General features: G+C 43.9%; 1 protein-coding gene across 1 annotated transcript; it reads left to right on the top strand.

The window, feature by feature from the left end:
* The first annotated feature begins 5,866 nt into the window (after window positions 1-5,866).
* Window positions 5,867-17,531, top strand: LGALS12 (galectin 12). The gene is made up of 9 exons (XM_075281454.1): window positions 5,867-5,933; window positions 9,167-9,255; window positions 9,530-9,743; window positions 10,967-11,086; window positions 11,280-11,318; window positions 11,994-12,020; window positions 12,158-12,246; window positions 13,702-13,864; window positions 16,114-17,531. Exons 1-9 carry the CDS (start codon window positions 5,889-5,891, stop codon window positions 16,258-16,260), a joined length of 933 nt encoding a protein of 310 aa, XP_075137555.1. The 5' UTR covers window positions 5,867-5,888; the 3' UTR covers window positions 16,261-17,531.
* The last annotated feature ends 443 nt before the right edge of the window (window positions 17,532-17,974 follow it).

Raw genomic sequence — 17,974 nt, 5'->3', positions numbered from 1 at the left:
TTAAGCTTAGTATACTATCCCTTTAAGGCATTGTTACTGACTTCAGAGATATAAGGCACACTTCAGGCTGAGGTGACATTTTTATATGCAGAGTACTCCAAGCTCCTGGCTCGATCCCTTAAAGATAACAAGATTATTCCTACAGACAATGAAGCATTCCCATAAAGCAAATCGGTATCTCACGAGAAACAGCAATGGCAGAAGAATAGGCAACAAACATCATTGTTCTACTTGGGGGTCACACTCAAGACTTCAATAAATACTGGGGTGTACGTGGTTGGGGTATATACTCCATAAGACAGCCAGAGAAGTACAACATGTTGTGCAGATCTGATAAAAACATGAGCTTTATAACACTGAGCATTATAAAGGTTTCTAAAAACGTCCATATTATTTTGGGTTTCCATTGCTATAAATGTCTTGATTTATCAGAATGTCGGATCTACAGACTCAAAGACTAAAAAAATTTGTATGACATAGGTAAAGTAAATGGCTTTGTAAGTCTCCATATGCCTGCAAAGGTGCCCACTCCTCAAGGAGTGTTATTATTCCCTGACCCTGGTCTATAGTCTCTCACACAGCCAAACCAGGTTTTCTACGCTGTGCTGATGAGATCCAACCAGATCGAAACAGTGCTGTCCACATCTGGGTTTCTGTTCCTTTTGGAATTGATATACTGGTTTGGCAATAACCCCGCATCATGTTATTTGGCTTATTGAAAATGTCATGCATGATGTGGGGGCTGTCCTAAGAGGCAGCGTACAGAGGCACTTTTTTCCTAATTATATCCTGGGAAACAGATTTGCATATTCCCCATAGTATTCCCCAAAGTATAATAAGCAACATCTTTCGGTATCCTATTCTTTGTGAGCCTTTATCCAGTGAACAGAGTTAAACATTGCTAACCCTGCGCTTGCTGTTTTGGGATTTATGGTGTAAGGACCTGGTGAAAAGGTGAAAAGTCAGAGAATTATTTTAGAGTGAAAATCATGGAGCAGAACATGACAAGTGTAGACTTTTGATCCCTCTTGTCTCACCCATATTCAGACTGTTATCCCTTTGGTGTTGGATCATAGTGAGTCCTTAGAGGGTTTTTAATTGTTGAAGTCCTAACAGAAGTAGGCCTCATTCACATCTGCGTCTGTAATCCTTTTGGGGGAGTCCTCATTGGGACCCCCCGAACGCCATATCGAACGCATTTGCAAGCGGTGTGCAGTGAAATCACACGGACCCCATAGGCTATAAAGGGGTCCATGTGCTTGCCGCAAGATCACCGCAGGGAACATGCGGACAGGAAAGTACTTCACAAAAAGAAGGTTTTTCAAGGGTCTGATTTAGTTCCTTATAGTAGTTTACATAGCGCCAGAAGCCACGTTGTAAGTGTAAACAGCTGAGGTCATAGTCACATCATGACAAGGAATGACAGATGGGAATTTCAGGGTAGAAAGTCAGGTGCAGGTTACATGGCTGCAATGTATTCTAGTGCAAGGGAACGGTGCTTGGATACTCTAACATGGGTCTATCCGGAGATACATTTACAGTATTTATTGTTTTGTTACATTTTTGGATACAATTCAATGATTTTATTGCAAACATGCTGATCTCAGGAAAAACATGACAACAAAAATGTCCTGACATCACAGACAATGGAAGGAATGGTTTTTGATCAAACCAACTCATCTCAGTTGTTTGCCCATACCTTTCCCCCTCCACCCGCAGGGTCCCAATACTGTTGCACTCCTCCTAGCTGTAGGTGGGCACCTATGAAATAGTCCAATAGGTAACAGCGTATTTAAAAATGAATGGTGATCTGTATTTATTTAGGGGTCCCCTGATCTCTGCAGCCCCATGTAATCGCTTGGGTTGCTCGGTGGGTTACGTCACCCTTGCCTGCATACATCAGTATGAAAAATTGCTTTTGGGCCGAAGAATCCCTTTAAGGCCGAGGCCCCACATGACAGAAATTCCTCAATTTGCCCACGGATATATCGGATATATGCTATTAGGAGTCCTGGCTCCCCCTCCTTGCTCTCATATGGAAATTGGGCTTGTTCATATTTATTATGTTTCTCTCACCTAATTTTCCGTCCGCACAATTCTGGAATATTAAGTTGATATATATTCATATAAGCAAACCAAATCTCGACCACACGGTTCATAGATCTGCGTGGGGTAGGTTTTTTCACAAACTCATTCATCTCAATTAGAGATGAACGAACACTGTTCGGATCAGCCGTTCCGAACCGCACGCTCCCATAGAAATGAATGGAAGCAGCTGGCGTGTACACTTTGCCGGCGGCCGGTCGCTTAACCCCCCGCTTGCCGGCTACGTCCATTCATTTCTATGGGAGCGTGCTGTTCGGAACGGCTGTTCCGAACAGTGTTCGCTCATCTCTAATCTCAATGATCAAATTTGGTCTGTAAAAGTGGGTCCAAGAGTCCAATCCATGACAATGTAGAGCCCGTCCTTCCTATTTTTCATGGATTACGGAACCCTACATGACAGAGAAATTTGGTTATGTTTAGGGTTGAGAGATCGAGATCGGTAAAGATCGGATGCAAATTTCATGATCGCGATCAGGATCGGCTGGAAAATGATCGGAAGTCGGATTTTAAAATCTCAAGATCAACCCTAAAAGTGACTTTTCCCATAGAGAAGCATTGGCTAGGGTTGAGCGATCGGAATGGGGAAAGATCGATGAGCGATCGGCGTTCAAGCAAATTTCACAATCGGGATCGGCTGGAAAATGATCAGAAGTCGGATTTTAAAATCAATCCTGAAATCTCAAGATCGGCTTAACCCTAGTTATGTGGATATATATGAGTTATCTCCAGACACCAGTTTCTGATGATATCCAGTATATAGCTGCTGTATACAGACCTATGGCTTAGTCGGCCTATACTAATGTATAGAAAAAAAGGATCAAAAAAACTAATAGCAGGAAATCAATTTTCACCCCCGTAATTATATCTATTCTCACACAAAATGTAATTTTTACTCCGTCTGCGAAACAAGTCTGAATAATTTCACACATTAATTCTTCACAAGGCTCTATGTATAATAAGACTGGTCATGGTGTATGGCAGTCGTGTCATCTGATATGTATGCAGGAAATGGTTAATTATTGCTTATCGACCCCCTACGGACTGTCACTAGGAGTCAATGAATGTCTTTTGGTAATAAAATAAAGGGTCAAATAGGTCCATGTTTACTGTGTAGAGGCAGAGGCATGTCGCCTGGACTGGGGCACATATCACTGCATGTGCCGCTGTATGATGCTGTTCACTATTCTTACACAATCCTATAGAAAATCACCATATACCTCAGTATGAAATTGAATCCATAGGGTGATTGTTAAGATTTAAAGGGATATTCTTGCCTTACTACATTTGTTAGACACAGCTAGATGTTTGCAGCTGGTTGCCTAGGTCACAGACCTCTTCTCAGTTCAGGATGGTGACTCAGCCCCTGCTCCTAGCCATCTAGCTTCTCTTTTTCTCTGCATATTGCTTTCAGTTTTTGAGCCCTGATAAGTGCTAGATAAGTTTCTTTTTATCTGTGTATGTAAATCAAGTCAGAACCGTGCCATTTACAACAAGCATGAGCTCCATGCTGGGCTGATCTGTAAAACAGGAAGTGGAGGGAAGAGGAGACACGAGGACAGCTGAAATCCTGAAATGAGAAAATCCTTTTAAGGTGGAGTTCACACTACTGTTACTAAAGTCTGTAGCTGTCTTCTGTTATAGGACGACAGTAACGGCTAGCTTTCGTCATGTTGTTTATGGGAACGGACACAGAATCACTCTATGACCATTCTCTGTGACAGCCAGAGTCTGTTGTCATCCATTGACGGAAGACAATAGATTTTAGTAACGTTAGTGTGAACTCCCCCTGAGACCAAGACCCCAGTATTAATAATAATAATAAATTTTATTTATATAGCGCCAACATATTCCGCAGCGCTGTACAATTTGTAGGGTTCAAATACAGACAGAAAGATACATTACAAAGAAAGTCATTTCACACAATGGGACTGAGGGCCCTGCTCGCAAGAGTTAGAGGGGGGTGACACAAAAGGTAGCGGGGGCGGCATTGCTTATGCAGAGGTCAGACATGTTTGTAATAGAGGTTACTGTCATTACACAAACTTATTAAGGGCTCATATCATGTGGGGAAGTGTGGGAGTGGGGACAGAGGAGGGTTAAATTTTGGGGATTCTAATTATAGTACGGAAGGGTTTACGTTAGACATTGTGATAGGCCTGTCTGAAAAGATGTGTCTTTAGTTTGCGTTTGAAACTGTAGAAATTGGAAGTTAATCTGATTGTCCGGGGTAGAGCATTCCAGAGAAGTGGTGCAGCTCGGGAGAAGTCTTGTATACGAGCGTGGGAGGTTCTGATAATAGAGGATGTAAGTGTTAGGTCATTGAGTGAGCGGAGAACACGGGTTGGGTGGTAGACAGAGATGAGGGAGGAAATGTATGGAGGTGCGGCATTATGGAGAGCCTTGTGGATGAGGGTGATAACTTTATATTGTATTCTGTATTGAATAGGCAGCCGATGTAGCGACTGGCACAGACCGGAGGCATCGCTGTAGCGTCTAGCCTGGTAGATGATCCTGGCCGCTGCATTCAGAATAGATTGTAGAGGGGAGAGTTTAGTGAGGGGAAGACCGATTAGTAAGGAGTTACAGTAGTCAAGGCAAGAATGAATCAGAGAGACAATAAGTGTCTTTAGTCTATCTCTGGTAAGGAAAGGGTGTATTCCGGAGATGTTTTTGAGGTGGAGGTGACATGAACGTGCGAGTGATTCAACATGAGGAGTGAAGGAAAGGTCTGTGTCAAACATGACCCCGAGGCAGCGGGCCTACTGCCTAGGAGTCTCTGACTGGTGTGAGACATGCCATACATCAGAATTGGAATCAATAATAGTCAGGAAGAGAATTCTAATAAAATTGTGGGGCTGAGCCGTCCCTTGTCTGCTCTCCCCACCTTCACATACAGTGGTGAGAGAGGCTCCGAACAAACAATGTGGTGACTCTTCAGGACAAGAAAGGACCGTGTGCCAAAGATGTGTATGCCAGAAAACTGTCATAGATGGGTTAATAAATTCCCCCATACAGTAGATAAAAACAATAAGGTCCTTGTAATAGGGTTGGAACCTGGTTTGAGCTGTCAGTGCTGTCATATTGCATCCTCAGACTGCTGTTATGGCCTGCTTATTGAGCTAATGTCACCCATGTTACGCTATTGCTGTATAATATGTATACTGTTGTGTTGCTTGTACCATCCTAATACTATGTATATCACAGTGGTATTGTGACCAAATGTACTGTATATATGGACTTGGTGGAACTATAAGTATATTGGAGCAATTTTATAAAAACTATTAAAAGGGGTACATGTATGACCAGTGGAGTCTGGTGCACAGCTTCTACTATTTATGTGGAGCGCTGCTGCTTTTTAATAATACGTCACAAACATATAGTGTCATCTCAGCTTAGCCCTGCAACCAGTGGTGTAACTAAAGTCTTGTGGACCCCGATGCAATCTTTTGTCCGGCATTCTCTGCAGCGAATTCTTGATAGTGACGGTTACAGGAGCTAAGGAGTTTAATCCACCTTAGTGTGGTTTGGGGAATCTGGGGGTCTCCTTATTGGCCAGATGGAAGCTGCAATCTCAATACTGATGCCAGTGCTTATGGGCCCCCTAAGGCTCCTGGGCCCCAATGCGACTGCTCCCCCTCAAGTTACACCCCTGCCTGCAACACTCTATCTAATAGGAGAGATGTACAAGAGTCTAGCAGGAGAAGGGTTAAGTAAAAAGCAAGGCGTGGTTTGTGAGTACTTCCCCGGGTGTGTGACTCAACCATTGCTTGATACATACAGCTATGGATCCCCTCTCCCTGCTGTTACAGCCGCCTGTCTTCTACCCGGTGTGTACAGTGAGATAAGAAGCCACATGTCATGTGTGTATATACATGTAGCGATGTGCAACAAGTAACTGGTGGGACAGTCTCACAGTCTATTGTCTGAAATGCATTGCTCTACATTTGCAATTTTTGGGAGGGATAGACAGGCCTATTTACATGCAGTGGGTGTGAAAAATAAGTATAACTGTATATACACGGAGGATACGGCGGTGACTCTAGTCATTTCATACTAGTCCTGGAACGAATCTGCCATAATGTTGACACCAAACTGTATCCATGTTTTGGCTGTCTAAGACAAACCTTACCTGTGTGCATTGAGACAAAGCAGATTAACTTTGTGGTTGTTATTTCTTAGTCATGTCACCCGGCTGGGGAGGATGGGTGCTGCTTATACAACATGTTGCCTGCTAATTCTGAGCCTTGAGTAACCGCACACTGTCCTACACAATATTCACGCCATATGTGCTCTGTACAAAGCTGCCAATGTGCACCCAGACCTGCCATGATCCAAACTGAAATTTTCTTCCAAGGTTTAGTAGTTGGATCTTTGTATGCAGTGTATCTTTATGCAGCGGATGTCGAAACGTCCATAGAGTATGACCTGGAGTGTCCCAGGATCCACCCAGCATAGCTGGCAACCGTTGACCCAGATAACGGATGTAAAATACACTTCGGCATTAATCCATTTAACTGAAAGCAATTTTGCAAAAAAAAACCAAACATTTTGGTTTTAAGAAATGCAAGTGTGAATGACAACACCCAACATACCCCGTATGTCACTAGAAAACAGGTCATTCTCATGCATTAACTTAAAAAGAGCAAAACACTGTATAATTGTTGTGGGTTTCGTAACAGATTGTAGAAGGAAACCTCGTACAGAAAACGTACGTCCGAATCTCCATATAAAGCCACTTGTATCTTAAACAACCCACATGCAGAATAAGGGGGCGTTCACACTTGCGCCCGTCTCCACCCGCCGGGTCTCCATCCTGTTTCCCAGAGAAACTGAGTCCATAGGAAGCCTCTCCATGGTGAAACCACTTTTTTTGGCCAGACTCAAAGTTGGACGTGCAGGACTGAATGGATTTTAAAACTGACCACCGGGAAGCCGTCCCCTATTCAGTTCCTCTGGGAAATAGGATGGAGTCCCGGCGGGCAGACATGGGCGCAAGTGTGAAGCCTCCTTTGCAATATAGATATGGGCAGGGTAGACGTAAAAAAAAAAAGTGATATTTTCCTCTTCTTCGCTCCACCATTCCCGGCCAGCCCTCTGCATCAGTCTCCAGTTCCAGTGCTCAAGTGGGCCCATAAGTGGCCTCTGCAACCAGTCATTGGCCTCTGCCTTCAAGGTAGTCTGGTACAGATGTAGCAGGGTTTAACTTGACTTTCTGAAGCATGATAACTTGTTGCAGAATGATATATTATCAATAAATATGACAAAATCCATTGACCGACTCTGGTCGTCAATACGGAAGGCCGGAATTGGATACCAATTCGGAGGACTGAGATGGCCGAGCAAGGAATAGGTATTACCTTTTTTTATTTTAACCCCTTCCCTGCCACCAATTTCCATTTGGAGGTTAGCAAACCCTTTGTAATGTGTGTTGAAGACATATTTCAACTTTCCATCGGTGTAGGTTCTCATGAAGGCAATGAGCTTGCCTCTAAAGTATCCCCATTTAAAGGAACAGACTCGATATCCAGTAGTAGAAATTTCTTTGACAAATCTGCTGTTGTGTGTAATTATATCTTTGCAGTATAAACCACAATGGGGCAGATTTATTAAGACTGGTGTCTTCTACCAGAAACTTGTCATGAGTTCTAATAAATGTTGGGCCAATTTGTCTTGTCTTGGTCTGCCCCACTCCACCCAAACTTGCACTATGTAGCGAGCAAGGTGCAGAATGGGGGTTGTGGCCCATGTTTGGCTCAAGAAAGGGCCACGATATCATTCTTCTCCATTGTAGCATTTCTGATGGAGATCTGGAGCAGAAAAATAATTGTGTGATTTTTGTTGTGAATTTGAAGGTGGCCATGACCTTTAAGGGGTGGTGGGCATAAGGCCATAATTCAGATCATGAGGTGGTCACCTTGTGTAGGTCACCTACTATTTAGAATATTGTGGAATATGCTAAATATAATGTATGCTGTCAATTTTAATTGTAGGAAAATCCCTTAAATCAGTGGCGTAACTACCGCCATAGCAGCAGAGGCAGCTGCGACAGGGCCCGGGACATTAGGGGCCCAACGACAGCTGCTACCGCTGCTATCATTATACTCGGGGGGGGGGGGGGGGGGGGTCTTTTCGGACCCCCAAGTATAATGATTGGCGGAACGGGAGAGGTAAGAAACATAAAAAACACTGTGACTTACCTCTCCACCATCCTGCCAGGCCTCCTTCCTAGTTGTCTGACGTCACATGAACCCGGCCTGCGTCCCGGGTCATGTGACGTCCGACGTCATTGAAGAAGTACGGCATCGGAGGCCGACATCGTAGGAGCCGGGGGACAGGTAAGAAACAGTAGTTTTTTATGTTTTTATTCCCCTGGGTTTCCAATTATTATACTCTGGGGTCTGAAAAGACCCCAGAGTATAATAATTGTTTATGGGTGTCCACTATGGTCTATAATACTGTGTGCAGGGGCCACTATGGGGATAATACTGTGTGCAGGGGCCACTATGGGGCATAATACTGTGTGCAGGGGCCACTATGGGGCATAATACTGTGTGCAGAGGCCACTATGGGGGATAATACTGTGTGCAGGGGCCACTATGGGGCATAATACTGTGTGCAGAGGCCACTATGGGGGATAATACTGTGTGCAGGGGCCACTATGGGGGATAATACTGTGTGCAGGGGACACTATGGGGGATAATATTCTGTGCAGGGGCCACTATGGAGGATAATACTTTGTGAAGGGGCCACTATGGGGCATAATACTTTGTGAAGGGGCCACTATGGGGCATAATAGAGTACGCAGGAATGCGTAGGAGGGGTCAGTCGAGGTCTTCGGCGTTGGTGTCAGTCGGGGGGGGGGGGGGGCATGTCAAAAATTCGCCACGGGGCCCCGCCATTCCTAGTTACGCCACTGCCTTAAATATATGTTTTTTGTGTTTTTTTTTTTTTAATTAAGCCCGAACAGAAGTTTTCTCATACATCATTGGACACATTACTATATAGTATGATATGTGCATTTGTGTTACTTATTGTGTCACTATCCTATGTGGTTTCACAGGTCGTTCCTTATGTATGTACAATATTTGGTGGTCTACAACATGGACGATTGATCCTCATTCAAGGAAGTGTTGGTAACAGTGCTGAGAGGTAGGTGACCTGGTGCACTTTGTCTTTTGACCTGTCGTATGTGAATACAGATTTTGAAAGACTTGGGCCTATCATGGGCCGCATCATAGTATTACAACTACAATCTCCATCCCAACGTTGGGTCACGTGACCTAAACTTATCGTATCGCAGGCATGTATAATGCTGCGCATTCAGGTCATAGCATCCGCAGTAAGGCTATAAAACTGATGCAAAAATCATATTTTACATTAGTATGACTGTGACCCCCTAGTAACATCTGCTTCTGATTCTCAGATTCCAGATTGACTTCCAGTGTGGCTGTAGCACTCGCCCTCGCTCCGATGTCGCCTTTCACTTCAATCCACGCTTTTCTTCTTCAAGTGCGCACGTAATCTGCAATACGCTGCGCAAGGACCAATGGCTAGATGAACTTAAGTTCTCAGGGTTCCCACTTCGGAAAGGGGAATCATTTGTACTACTTTTCCTTTTCCTTTCGGATAAAGTAAAGGTAAGAGGTTTATGGGATGTGATCAGGTAACATTGTAAGGTACGAGGAAAGAGAAATGGCAACCCATGTTAGATGAATAGTTTCTTCAAGCTTTATGGCTTCATTTGCTTAAAGAGGCCCTTTCACGTCTTCGGGCACATGCGGTTTCATATACTGGAAGAAAGCCACTGAATTCAATGCACTGATGGCTTTCCCGTTATGTGGCCTGCGGCAAGAGATATTGGCGCCGTTACCGATATCTCTTCACTGTCAGAAGTCAGTCTAGCTAGGCTGTGCCCCTCCTGACTATACTCATCCATAGCTCTTTACTGTCAGAGGGGGCGTTCCTTACTGCTCAGCCACGACGCTAAGCTGTGAGGAGGTGGGGGGCGTTCCTCACAGCCCACCTAAACTGTCAGGAACTCCTTTCTGATAGTGAAGAGATATCGGTAACAGCATTGATGGCGCATAACGGGAAAGCCAACTATACACTGAATTTAGCGCACTGTCAGCTTTCTACCGCTATATAAAACCACATGTGCCCGAGGACATGAAGGTCCTATTTAAACATACAGGGGATGCTAAGGTAACAGAACCAACTCCGGCCAACACTTTGATTCCTTAGGTTCATTGGAGTCAGAGTTGGGACACATTTTGGTTGCCGGCTCTGACTCTAATTATATTATAAAATGATTAATATTATAGAATTAATTATATTTGAAGCTTGTTACATATTTACTACCCTATTGGCCGGTAGCCAAGCATTGTGGGAACTAACGTGAGACCTCGATCCCACCGAAAAAGATCGGGATCGGAATTCTGATTACGATCGTGAAATTTACTCGAACGCCGATCGGAATCCGATCTTTTCCGGTCCAAATCGCTCAACCCTATTCATAGGAAATCAGTCAATGGGTTTTTAACGAATCGGAGGGTCTTTACTGCGTCTGACAACCATGACTGTCAGGGTCAAAGTTGGGCTGTGGAAAAATGTAGTAGTCAGTCAGTGGTTTGGTCTACTGACTTGACAACCCTGAAAATGATCCATTGTTCACAGCCAGTGGACATGTGAATATCCCCTTAGGCGCTTATTGTTCTGAAAACTGTCATTCAAAAATGTAATGTGAATAGAGCCCTAGTTTAGAAGTAGTTGTATACATGGCTGGGCCCTCCATATCTCTTGTGTGTATGTGGAGGTACGTACAAGGAGTGCATGTGAATAACATGTCTTTTCTTGTGTACAGGTCAGCATTGCAGGACAACATTTCCTGGACTTTCCTTATCGCCTTCCTCTTCGGGATGTGGACACTTTAGGGATTTATGGAGATGTCACCGTAAAGGAGATTTCATTTCTGAGCAGTAATGCAAGTTGGAATATTTCAATATACCATTGTGTTTTGTTTTGATTTTTTTTTTCCTATTTTTTTTACATTTTTTTTATACTTATTTTATATTTTGATACAGCTTTTATCCAGGTTGTTGACTTGCATTTTATATGTGAATGATGTAAAATCGGTTTATGATAAACTATAACAACTGCTTTTATCGTTACAATAGCCCTATCATGATGAAATGACAGATTATCCGCTATGTCAGGTAACCTATAGAATTCTGCCTATATAATGAAATACAATGTTGGTTGCAATTGTTGGTTTATACACTAGATGGAGCGTTAGGGCGGTCGCAGTGTGATATCCGTGTATTTTACGGAGAGCACACTGACCCATTCTTTTCTATGGGCTCGTCCACACGACACTGATTTTCACGGTCCCATGTGCAGGCTGACATTCTGGGTCGCATCAGATAGGACGGGTCTTATTCCTGTACTATTTTGCGGCCCTTTGCTTCCATCCCCGTGTCCCCTGTGCGAGCGCGTGCTTTTAACTCAGGGCCAGCCGGTTGCAGTATGGTCGTCTGCAACCGACCTTAGTGTATTGGTATATATTCTCGATTTTCAGAAACTTTTGTTTGGACGCGACCCTTCTTCCCGCTGTTTATGCCGTCTAGCTCTTGGGCTAGAAGCCTCCGACATGTAATAGAAATGTCAGCGAAACCTTCTGATTTTGAATAGACATATGCCTTAAGGCTTGTACCCCTGATCTATGCTATCAACGCCCCAATATACTTTGTAGTGTGTGCAAGGCCCCCATATTATCGCCCCCTACTGTCCACCCCTGCACAATAATTGTGGGTTAGTTGCTAAAATCTTGCGCAAAACTGAATATCAAATTGTTAAAAATTAATATTTTACTCTTTCTTATTCCCTTTAAGCCGTTAAAACTTGGAAATTCCGATCTGGTGAGTAGATTTTGTGCCATCATATCCCATGTATGCGTCTCTACTGAGATCCCAGCCTTCTATGTGTTTGAGTTTGTCTGTACATGGACCATATTGGTATACGATATAATTCTTAGAAGGACCTTTGTTTTTTGCAGAATACTCCCTTGCACAAGTCGTTGACTGCGGGCTTATCCGAAGGTCACCTGATCCTGGTTCGTGGTTTAGTGACTGAAGACCCAGAAGAGTCAGTTGACTATAATTTATTATGTTGTATGGGTTTCTGTAATATTGTATGATACATTCAGGGCTGAAGCAGAGACTTAACTTAAGAGGGGTTTCCAATAGTGATGACCCATTCTAAGGATAGGTCATAAATATCTCCTTTGTTTGATGTTTGATACCCGGGACACCCTGCAAATTTAGCTGTTGTGTCAGTGGCCACAGCGCCGCACCTCCCATGAGGCGACCTGAAGCGAGCGCTTCAGGCGGTGCTATGCCAGGGCCCCAGGGAGGGCGGCATTTTTGCTTACCTAAGCCAGTCCAGAACAAGCTGTCCTGGACTGGCTTGGCACTGAGCGGTGAATTGGGGAGGCCGCTGGCGTAGCACTGCTCCAGCAGCCTCCCCTCACGCTCAGGCAGAGAGCAGGTCCTCTCCCTGCCTGCTCTCTGCCTGTGAACGCCGCTAAGCCCCGCCCCTTCGCCTTGCCCCGCCAACGTTGGCTCCTCCACGCCCCCTTCGCTCCGCCCCCTCCTCCGGGGGGGGGGGTCGGCTTTCTGTCGTCCACCTCGGGCGGCGAAAAGGGCAGGTTCACCCCTGGTGGCCAGTGATTTCAGGTTTATTTGGCACGTGTCCTGTGTCTGTTCCAGTGAATAGGTCTGAGCTGCAATCCCAAGCACCATTGCTATGCAATGTATGGCACTGTGCTAAGGGTGCAGCTCTCGCCCAATTTGTATATTGGAAATCATAGGCTTTTCACTATTTGCAGGTTGAGGGGTTACGGGTGGTAATAAAGTTCCTATGGGTCCAAATTGCATGTTGCACCTCAATGAAGCACTGTATTGTTCTGCTCCATAGGTGTCGATTTAATAATGAAGATAGAATAGACTTCTAGCAATACTTGTGACACCGGAGTGGCGGTGTACATCAATCTATATATTAAAAAATCTAAAAATCCAACAGTTTTAACTCTGACCACTAAGCCTAATAACAGGATGATACTTCCTGTTCTGTAGAGATCACTTAACAGCAGTCCCCTCATTATCTGCCCAAGCAGGATTACAATGACTGATATCATGTATAGTTAGAAAATATAGGTACCACCATTCTAAATAGGTGATGGACATGTTATCTACTCCTATTCACCATGCATGTCATAGGTCTAGAAAAATATTTAATATTACTGTTTACTCTACTACACAAAGTAAATTAAACTGAAAAGTGTTTTATATTTTTGCAATAAACATTCTCTTTTGACTTATTAAATTTCAGGACAGTTATTAAGATCAATATGTTGAATTTTAAGCACAAATTCAATGAAATTGACTTAAAGGGTCATTTGGGACACAAAACCACCCACAGGTCCTTATGGGCCAGGGGTTTTGTGCCCCAGATAGCACTGTTATTTCGCAATCCAGGGCCGCATTAAAAATAAAAATAGTATATCCTCTAGTATCTGACGTGTTGCATAATGTCTTATAGGATGACTCTATCACTGAAGTCTAAAGACGTCACTCCTTTTAAACTGACCACAAGCTTCAAAGACGAATCTTTGTATTACAACTATTCCATGGGACAGTCATGGAGTGACCCACAAAAGATCCAGACTCTGTATTTTGTATTCCACGCAGGGAGATATTTTGAGGTAAGATCTTTGGCTGTAGGATAGAGGTGAAGGTGACACGCTGGACAAAAAGTTATACTTCAATCCGGTAAAGGATCCTGCCCAGGTCTATGCTGTTCTTTACTGCCTGGAGTCTAGAGACACAAACTGGAATTATTTGGAAATGTCTGTTCAGCCAAACCCTGGCCAAGGTGGGTCACTAAGTGGCCATTTGTAGGCCTGACCTGGGTTGTGGGACACCAGGAGGTAGAACCTTGCAGGGAACTGGGCAGCATTGGATTGGAGTGATGGGGGATTGATGAGTGACATTTTATCTTTGTTAGGACCCCCATACTGAGCCCTCCTAAATATATTTTTTATTTTTCAAAAATCACTTTATGAGGTAGAGGGGATGTATCCTCCAGATGTATTCCTATGTCAAGCAATTGTGGTACAGTCACGGGATATGCCATGAATGTAAGATGGATGTGGATTGGGTGTGGACATCTCTGCAGTCGCCACGAGATCATGGTTTGGCGAAAGATGTTTTTGCAACAGCAATTTGGGACACAAGTGATACAAAGACCATTTTCATGACATTACTTTGTACTGATATTGAGGTGTTTCTGCCCTGAATCTACCTCTCGAGGTGTGTGCAGTTTGATAACTTGCTTGTTAATTGATTTCCCACCACACCCGTCTCCTTCACCTTCATTTCCCTCTGCTCCCCTTAGAGTTAAGTTTTGTCTTACCCTGTGATTGACAGCCTGCCTTCCTATCAGGTTCAGGGCGGGTTCTTCCTCCCTTTTTATTCTTGGTTCACATTCACATTGTTTCTTGCTATTGCTTTGTGCGTGCTGGCTTTTTCTCTTGCTGTTTATTCGTGTATTCTGACTATTGACCTCTGGCTTTCCCTATTGACTACTCTTGGATATCGATTTTGACACTGCATTGCTCGACTGTTACCGAACCCTGGCTAGCTGACCTCCTTTTGTTGTTGTTTGTCTTGACTGCGTTTTGTGTTTCATGTACCGTATTTTTCGGACTATAAGACACACCTAGGTTTTAGAGGAGGAAAATAGTGGAAAAAAATTTTGAAGCAAAAAATGGTAAAAATATTTAATATATGGGAGTTGTAGTTTTGCAACAGCTGCAAGGCCACATTATATTCTAGGGAAAGGAGGTGATTTAGAACTCTTATTTATTTAATGTTTTTTATTATATATTTTTAAAGCTTTTTTTTTTTAAACTATTTTATTAGTTCCTAGGGGGCTTGAACCTGCGGTCATCTGATTGCAAGTCCCATAGACGGCAATACAACTGTATTGCCGTCTCTGGGACATTCTGTATATTACTATTACGGCTGGTCATAGACCCAGCTGCAATACTAATATAGCCGTGACAGGCCTGGGAGCCTTCATTAGGCTCCCGGCTGTCACCCGAACAGGTCGGCTCCTGCGATATCGCCACGCAGGAGCCGGCCTGCAACTTTACAGGTATGGGGCCAGTGGGGACCGGCCCCGGGGGGGTATTTTACACTTTGGGTGGGGGGAAGGGGCCGCCAATACAGACCCGGCATCCACTGTTAATAGGCGGATGCCGGGGAGGGTTAATGCCGGCACATGTGCCGGGGCCTGAGACATCGCTATGCTCCTGTCGTGCATGAAGCCAGCAGCTGCAGGAGCGATGCTGCTATTGCGGGGAGGGACGGAGGAGCGGAATAGCAGCATCACTCCTGCCGCTGCTGGCTTCATGCAGGACAGGAGCATAGCGATGTCTCAGGCCCTGGCACATGTGCCGGCGTTAACCCTCCCCGGCATCCGCCTTCCTATTACAGCGGATGCCGGGTCTGTATTGCGGCCACATTCAGACTATAAGATGCACCCTTCTTTTCCCCCCAAATTTGGGGGGAAAAAAGTGTGTCTTATAGTCCGAAAAATACGGTATATAGGAAGGGATCGTCTCCAAGTTGCCGCCTATTACATGGGCTAGGACTAGGCAAGCAGGAAGGGACAGTGGGGGGCTCCAGCTTAGGACTCACTGTCTCTTGTGCCCCTTCCCAGGGTTTCCAACAGCTACTGAGGAATTGCTGCTCCTATTGCAATTCCCTTACAACTATAGTAATGTTTTTTATTGTAAAAGTTTATTTTGTTTTATTGCCTAGTTTTTAGTGCAAGTGATGCCCAATGATGAATTGTTGAAGTGGTAGAAATGGTGACACCTATGTTGTATATTTAGATGGTATAAGTAAGAAGTAAAATATATTCAGTTTTTTTTTTTCCTCCATTCAGATCCTAGTCCTCTTTGAGTCGGGAAAGTTTCGGCTCGCCATCAACGGGACTCCACTTGGTGACTTCTCTCCTCCTGCACTAGATCTGAAATCCATTGATGAGCTTGAGATAAATGGTAGCGCGAAGATATATTCTGTAAAATGCTGATCCAAGGAACGTAGGGACTCGATCAATGAAATCCCGTATTTCAGCTCTGAAGACCTACATGACCTGCCTTGACGGGTAGACCCTGGTTTGCTACTTTGACCAGCTTTTATCTCCAAACCAGCTTGGCATATCTCGATTGTTCTCTTGACCCTCACACTGTGCTATATATGCAACTAAACCAAGTATTACTATCTGTATAAGATTACTAGAGGTCATTACGGAGCCTCGGCTATAGGTCAATAACTCTTAATGGCAATAATTTTTGTACAATTTTTTTTTCTACTTACTTGTGCCAAATCTCATGGGACAGTCATCTCAAACCTCTGTGCCTAGGACATAATGAAATGGGAAGCTTGAACGCAGCGGCCTCCATTGTTCCTCTGGGCTAATGTGGTCTTTCAATGGCAAAAAAAATTTATCACCGCCATGTCGATAGGGACAACTCCGTTTTTTAGACATTTAATGGAGAAATGACAAGTAAAATGGATCGTTCTTGGCTCTAATTTTTATAAATCGGGCCCAGAATTTACTGCACGCGTAATCCTCTAAGTATGAAAGATAGATCTTTTCTTTTGCAATCTATAATGCGATGGGTAACGACAATAAATCCAACATTTTGCGGATAGATTTTCCCTTCTGCATCAGCTAAGAAGCGGTTAAGTATTTTTTCTGCTTTGTCACCCTGTCCCCAATTCCCAGTTAATCATCTCTAATCCGCTCAGTATTCCTCACAAGACAGCGCGCGCTACTTAACCCTTGCTGCTATACGATGATGGTGTAGCAGTGCTGGATTGCTGCATTACTACACACCAGTCTTTACCTACATGACCCTATTTTAGGGTATTGTCTATTTCACGTTATGTTTACCTACGTCACTCAACTACTGTATAATCTATATGAAACACTGTATTGCTGCCGTTTATTTGCGTTATATTGGTCATTCGACGTATTTTGTACCTATACCTGAAATTTTAAGTCAGCTGATGAAAAGAAATGTGATGCTTGGCAATGAATGAGTTAAAGTAAATGTCACTTGGATTATAGTTGTGTTTAATCTCCTAACAAAACAGAACAAATATGTCCACGTGAATACACATCTCCAGCAGTCTCATTGCGTACGTGTCCATCGCCCATAAGCCACATGTGGACGTTCCGTTAATATTGTACTGAAACTTAAAGGGTTATTCCAGTAATACCAACTTATTCCCTATGCAATGGTCTGACTACAGGAATCACAACAATTTGGGTCCTGTAGCTTAAACAGAGCAGGGGTTTCTCATGTATACAGTTGCCCCATTACGTTTTTTTGTGACTGGAGATACAGTAAACTTGGCTTCTCTTCACATAGACCCAGACCATGTTGTGGAATCTTCACTGATCTAAGAGTTCTCCTCTATCCGGGGGTTAGGGGATTTTTAGGAGAATCCTTATTTGAAGGGAACCTGTCAGTCTGTTTGGGTCTAGAGTTGGGCGTAGCTATTCATAACGTGCTGGGTTCCAACCAAGTATTCCAAAAGTTTCAGGTTTGTCCCTAACCCAAAACTTTGGAGATTTGCTACCCACAAACTGGAAGTGAAATTATTAGACTCTGGGTTCTTTTTAGACCCCGGACTATAATAGGTGGAGGCCCAGGGGAAATGGGAAAAAAAAACAATTATATTCTCCTTCCATCTCCTCTCCTGGGCCTCCTCATGGCATCTTTGGTGCTCTCTGG

The sequence above is a fragment of the Leptodactylus fuscus genome, chromosome 7, assembly GCF_031893055.1.
Source record: "Leptodactylus fuscus isolate aLepFus1 chromosome 7, aLepFus1.hap2, whole genome shotgun sequence".
NCBI classification, from domain to species: Eukaryota; Metazoa; Chordata; class Amphibia; order Anura; family Leptodactylidae; genus Leptodactylus; species Leptodactylus fuscus.
Note: the sequence above shows the minus strand (reverse complement) of the source record. Positions and strands in the feature narration are given on the sequence as shown.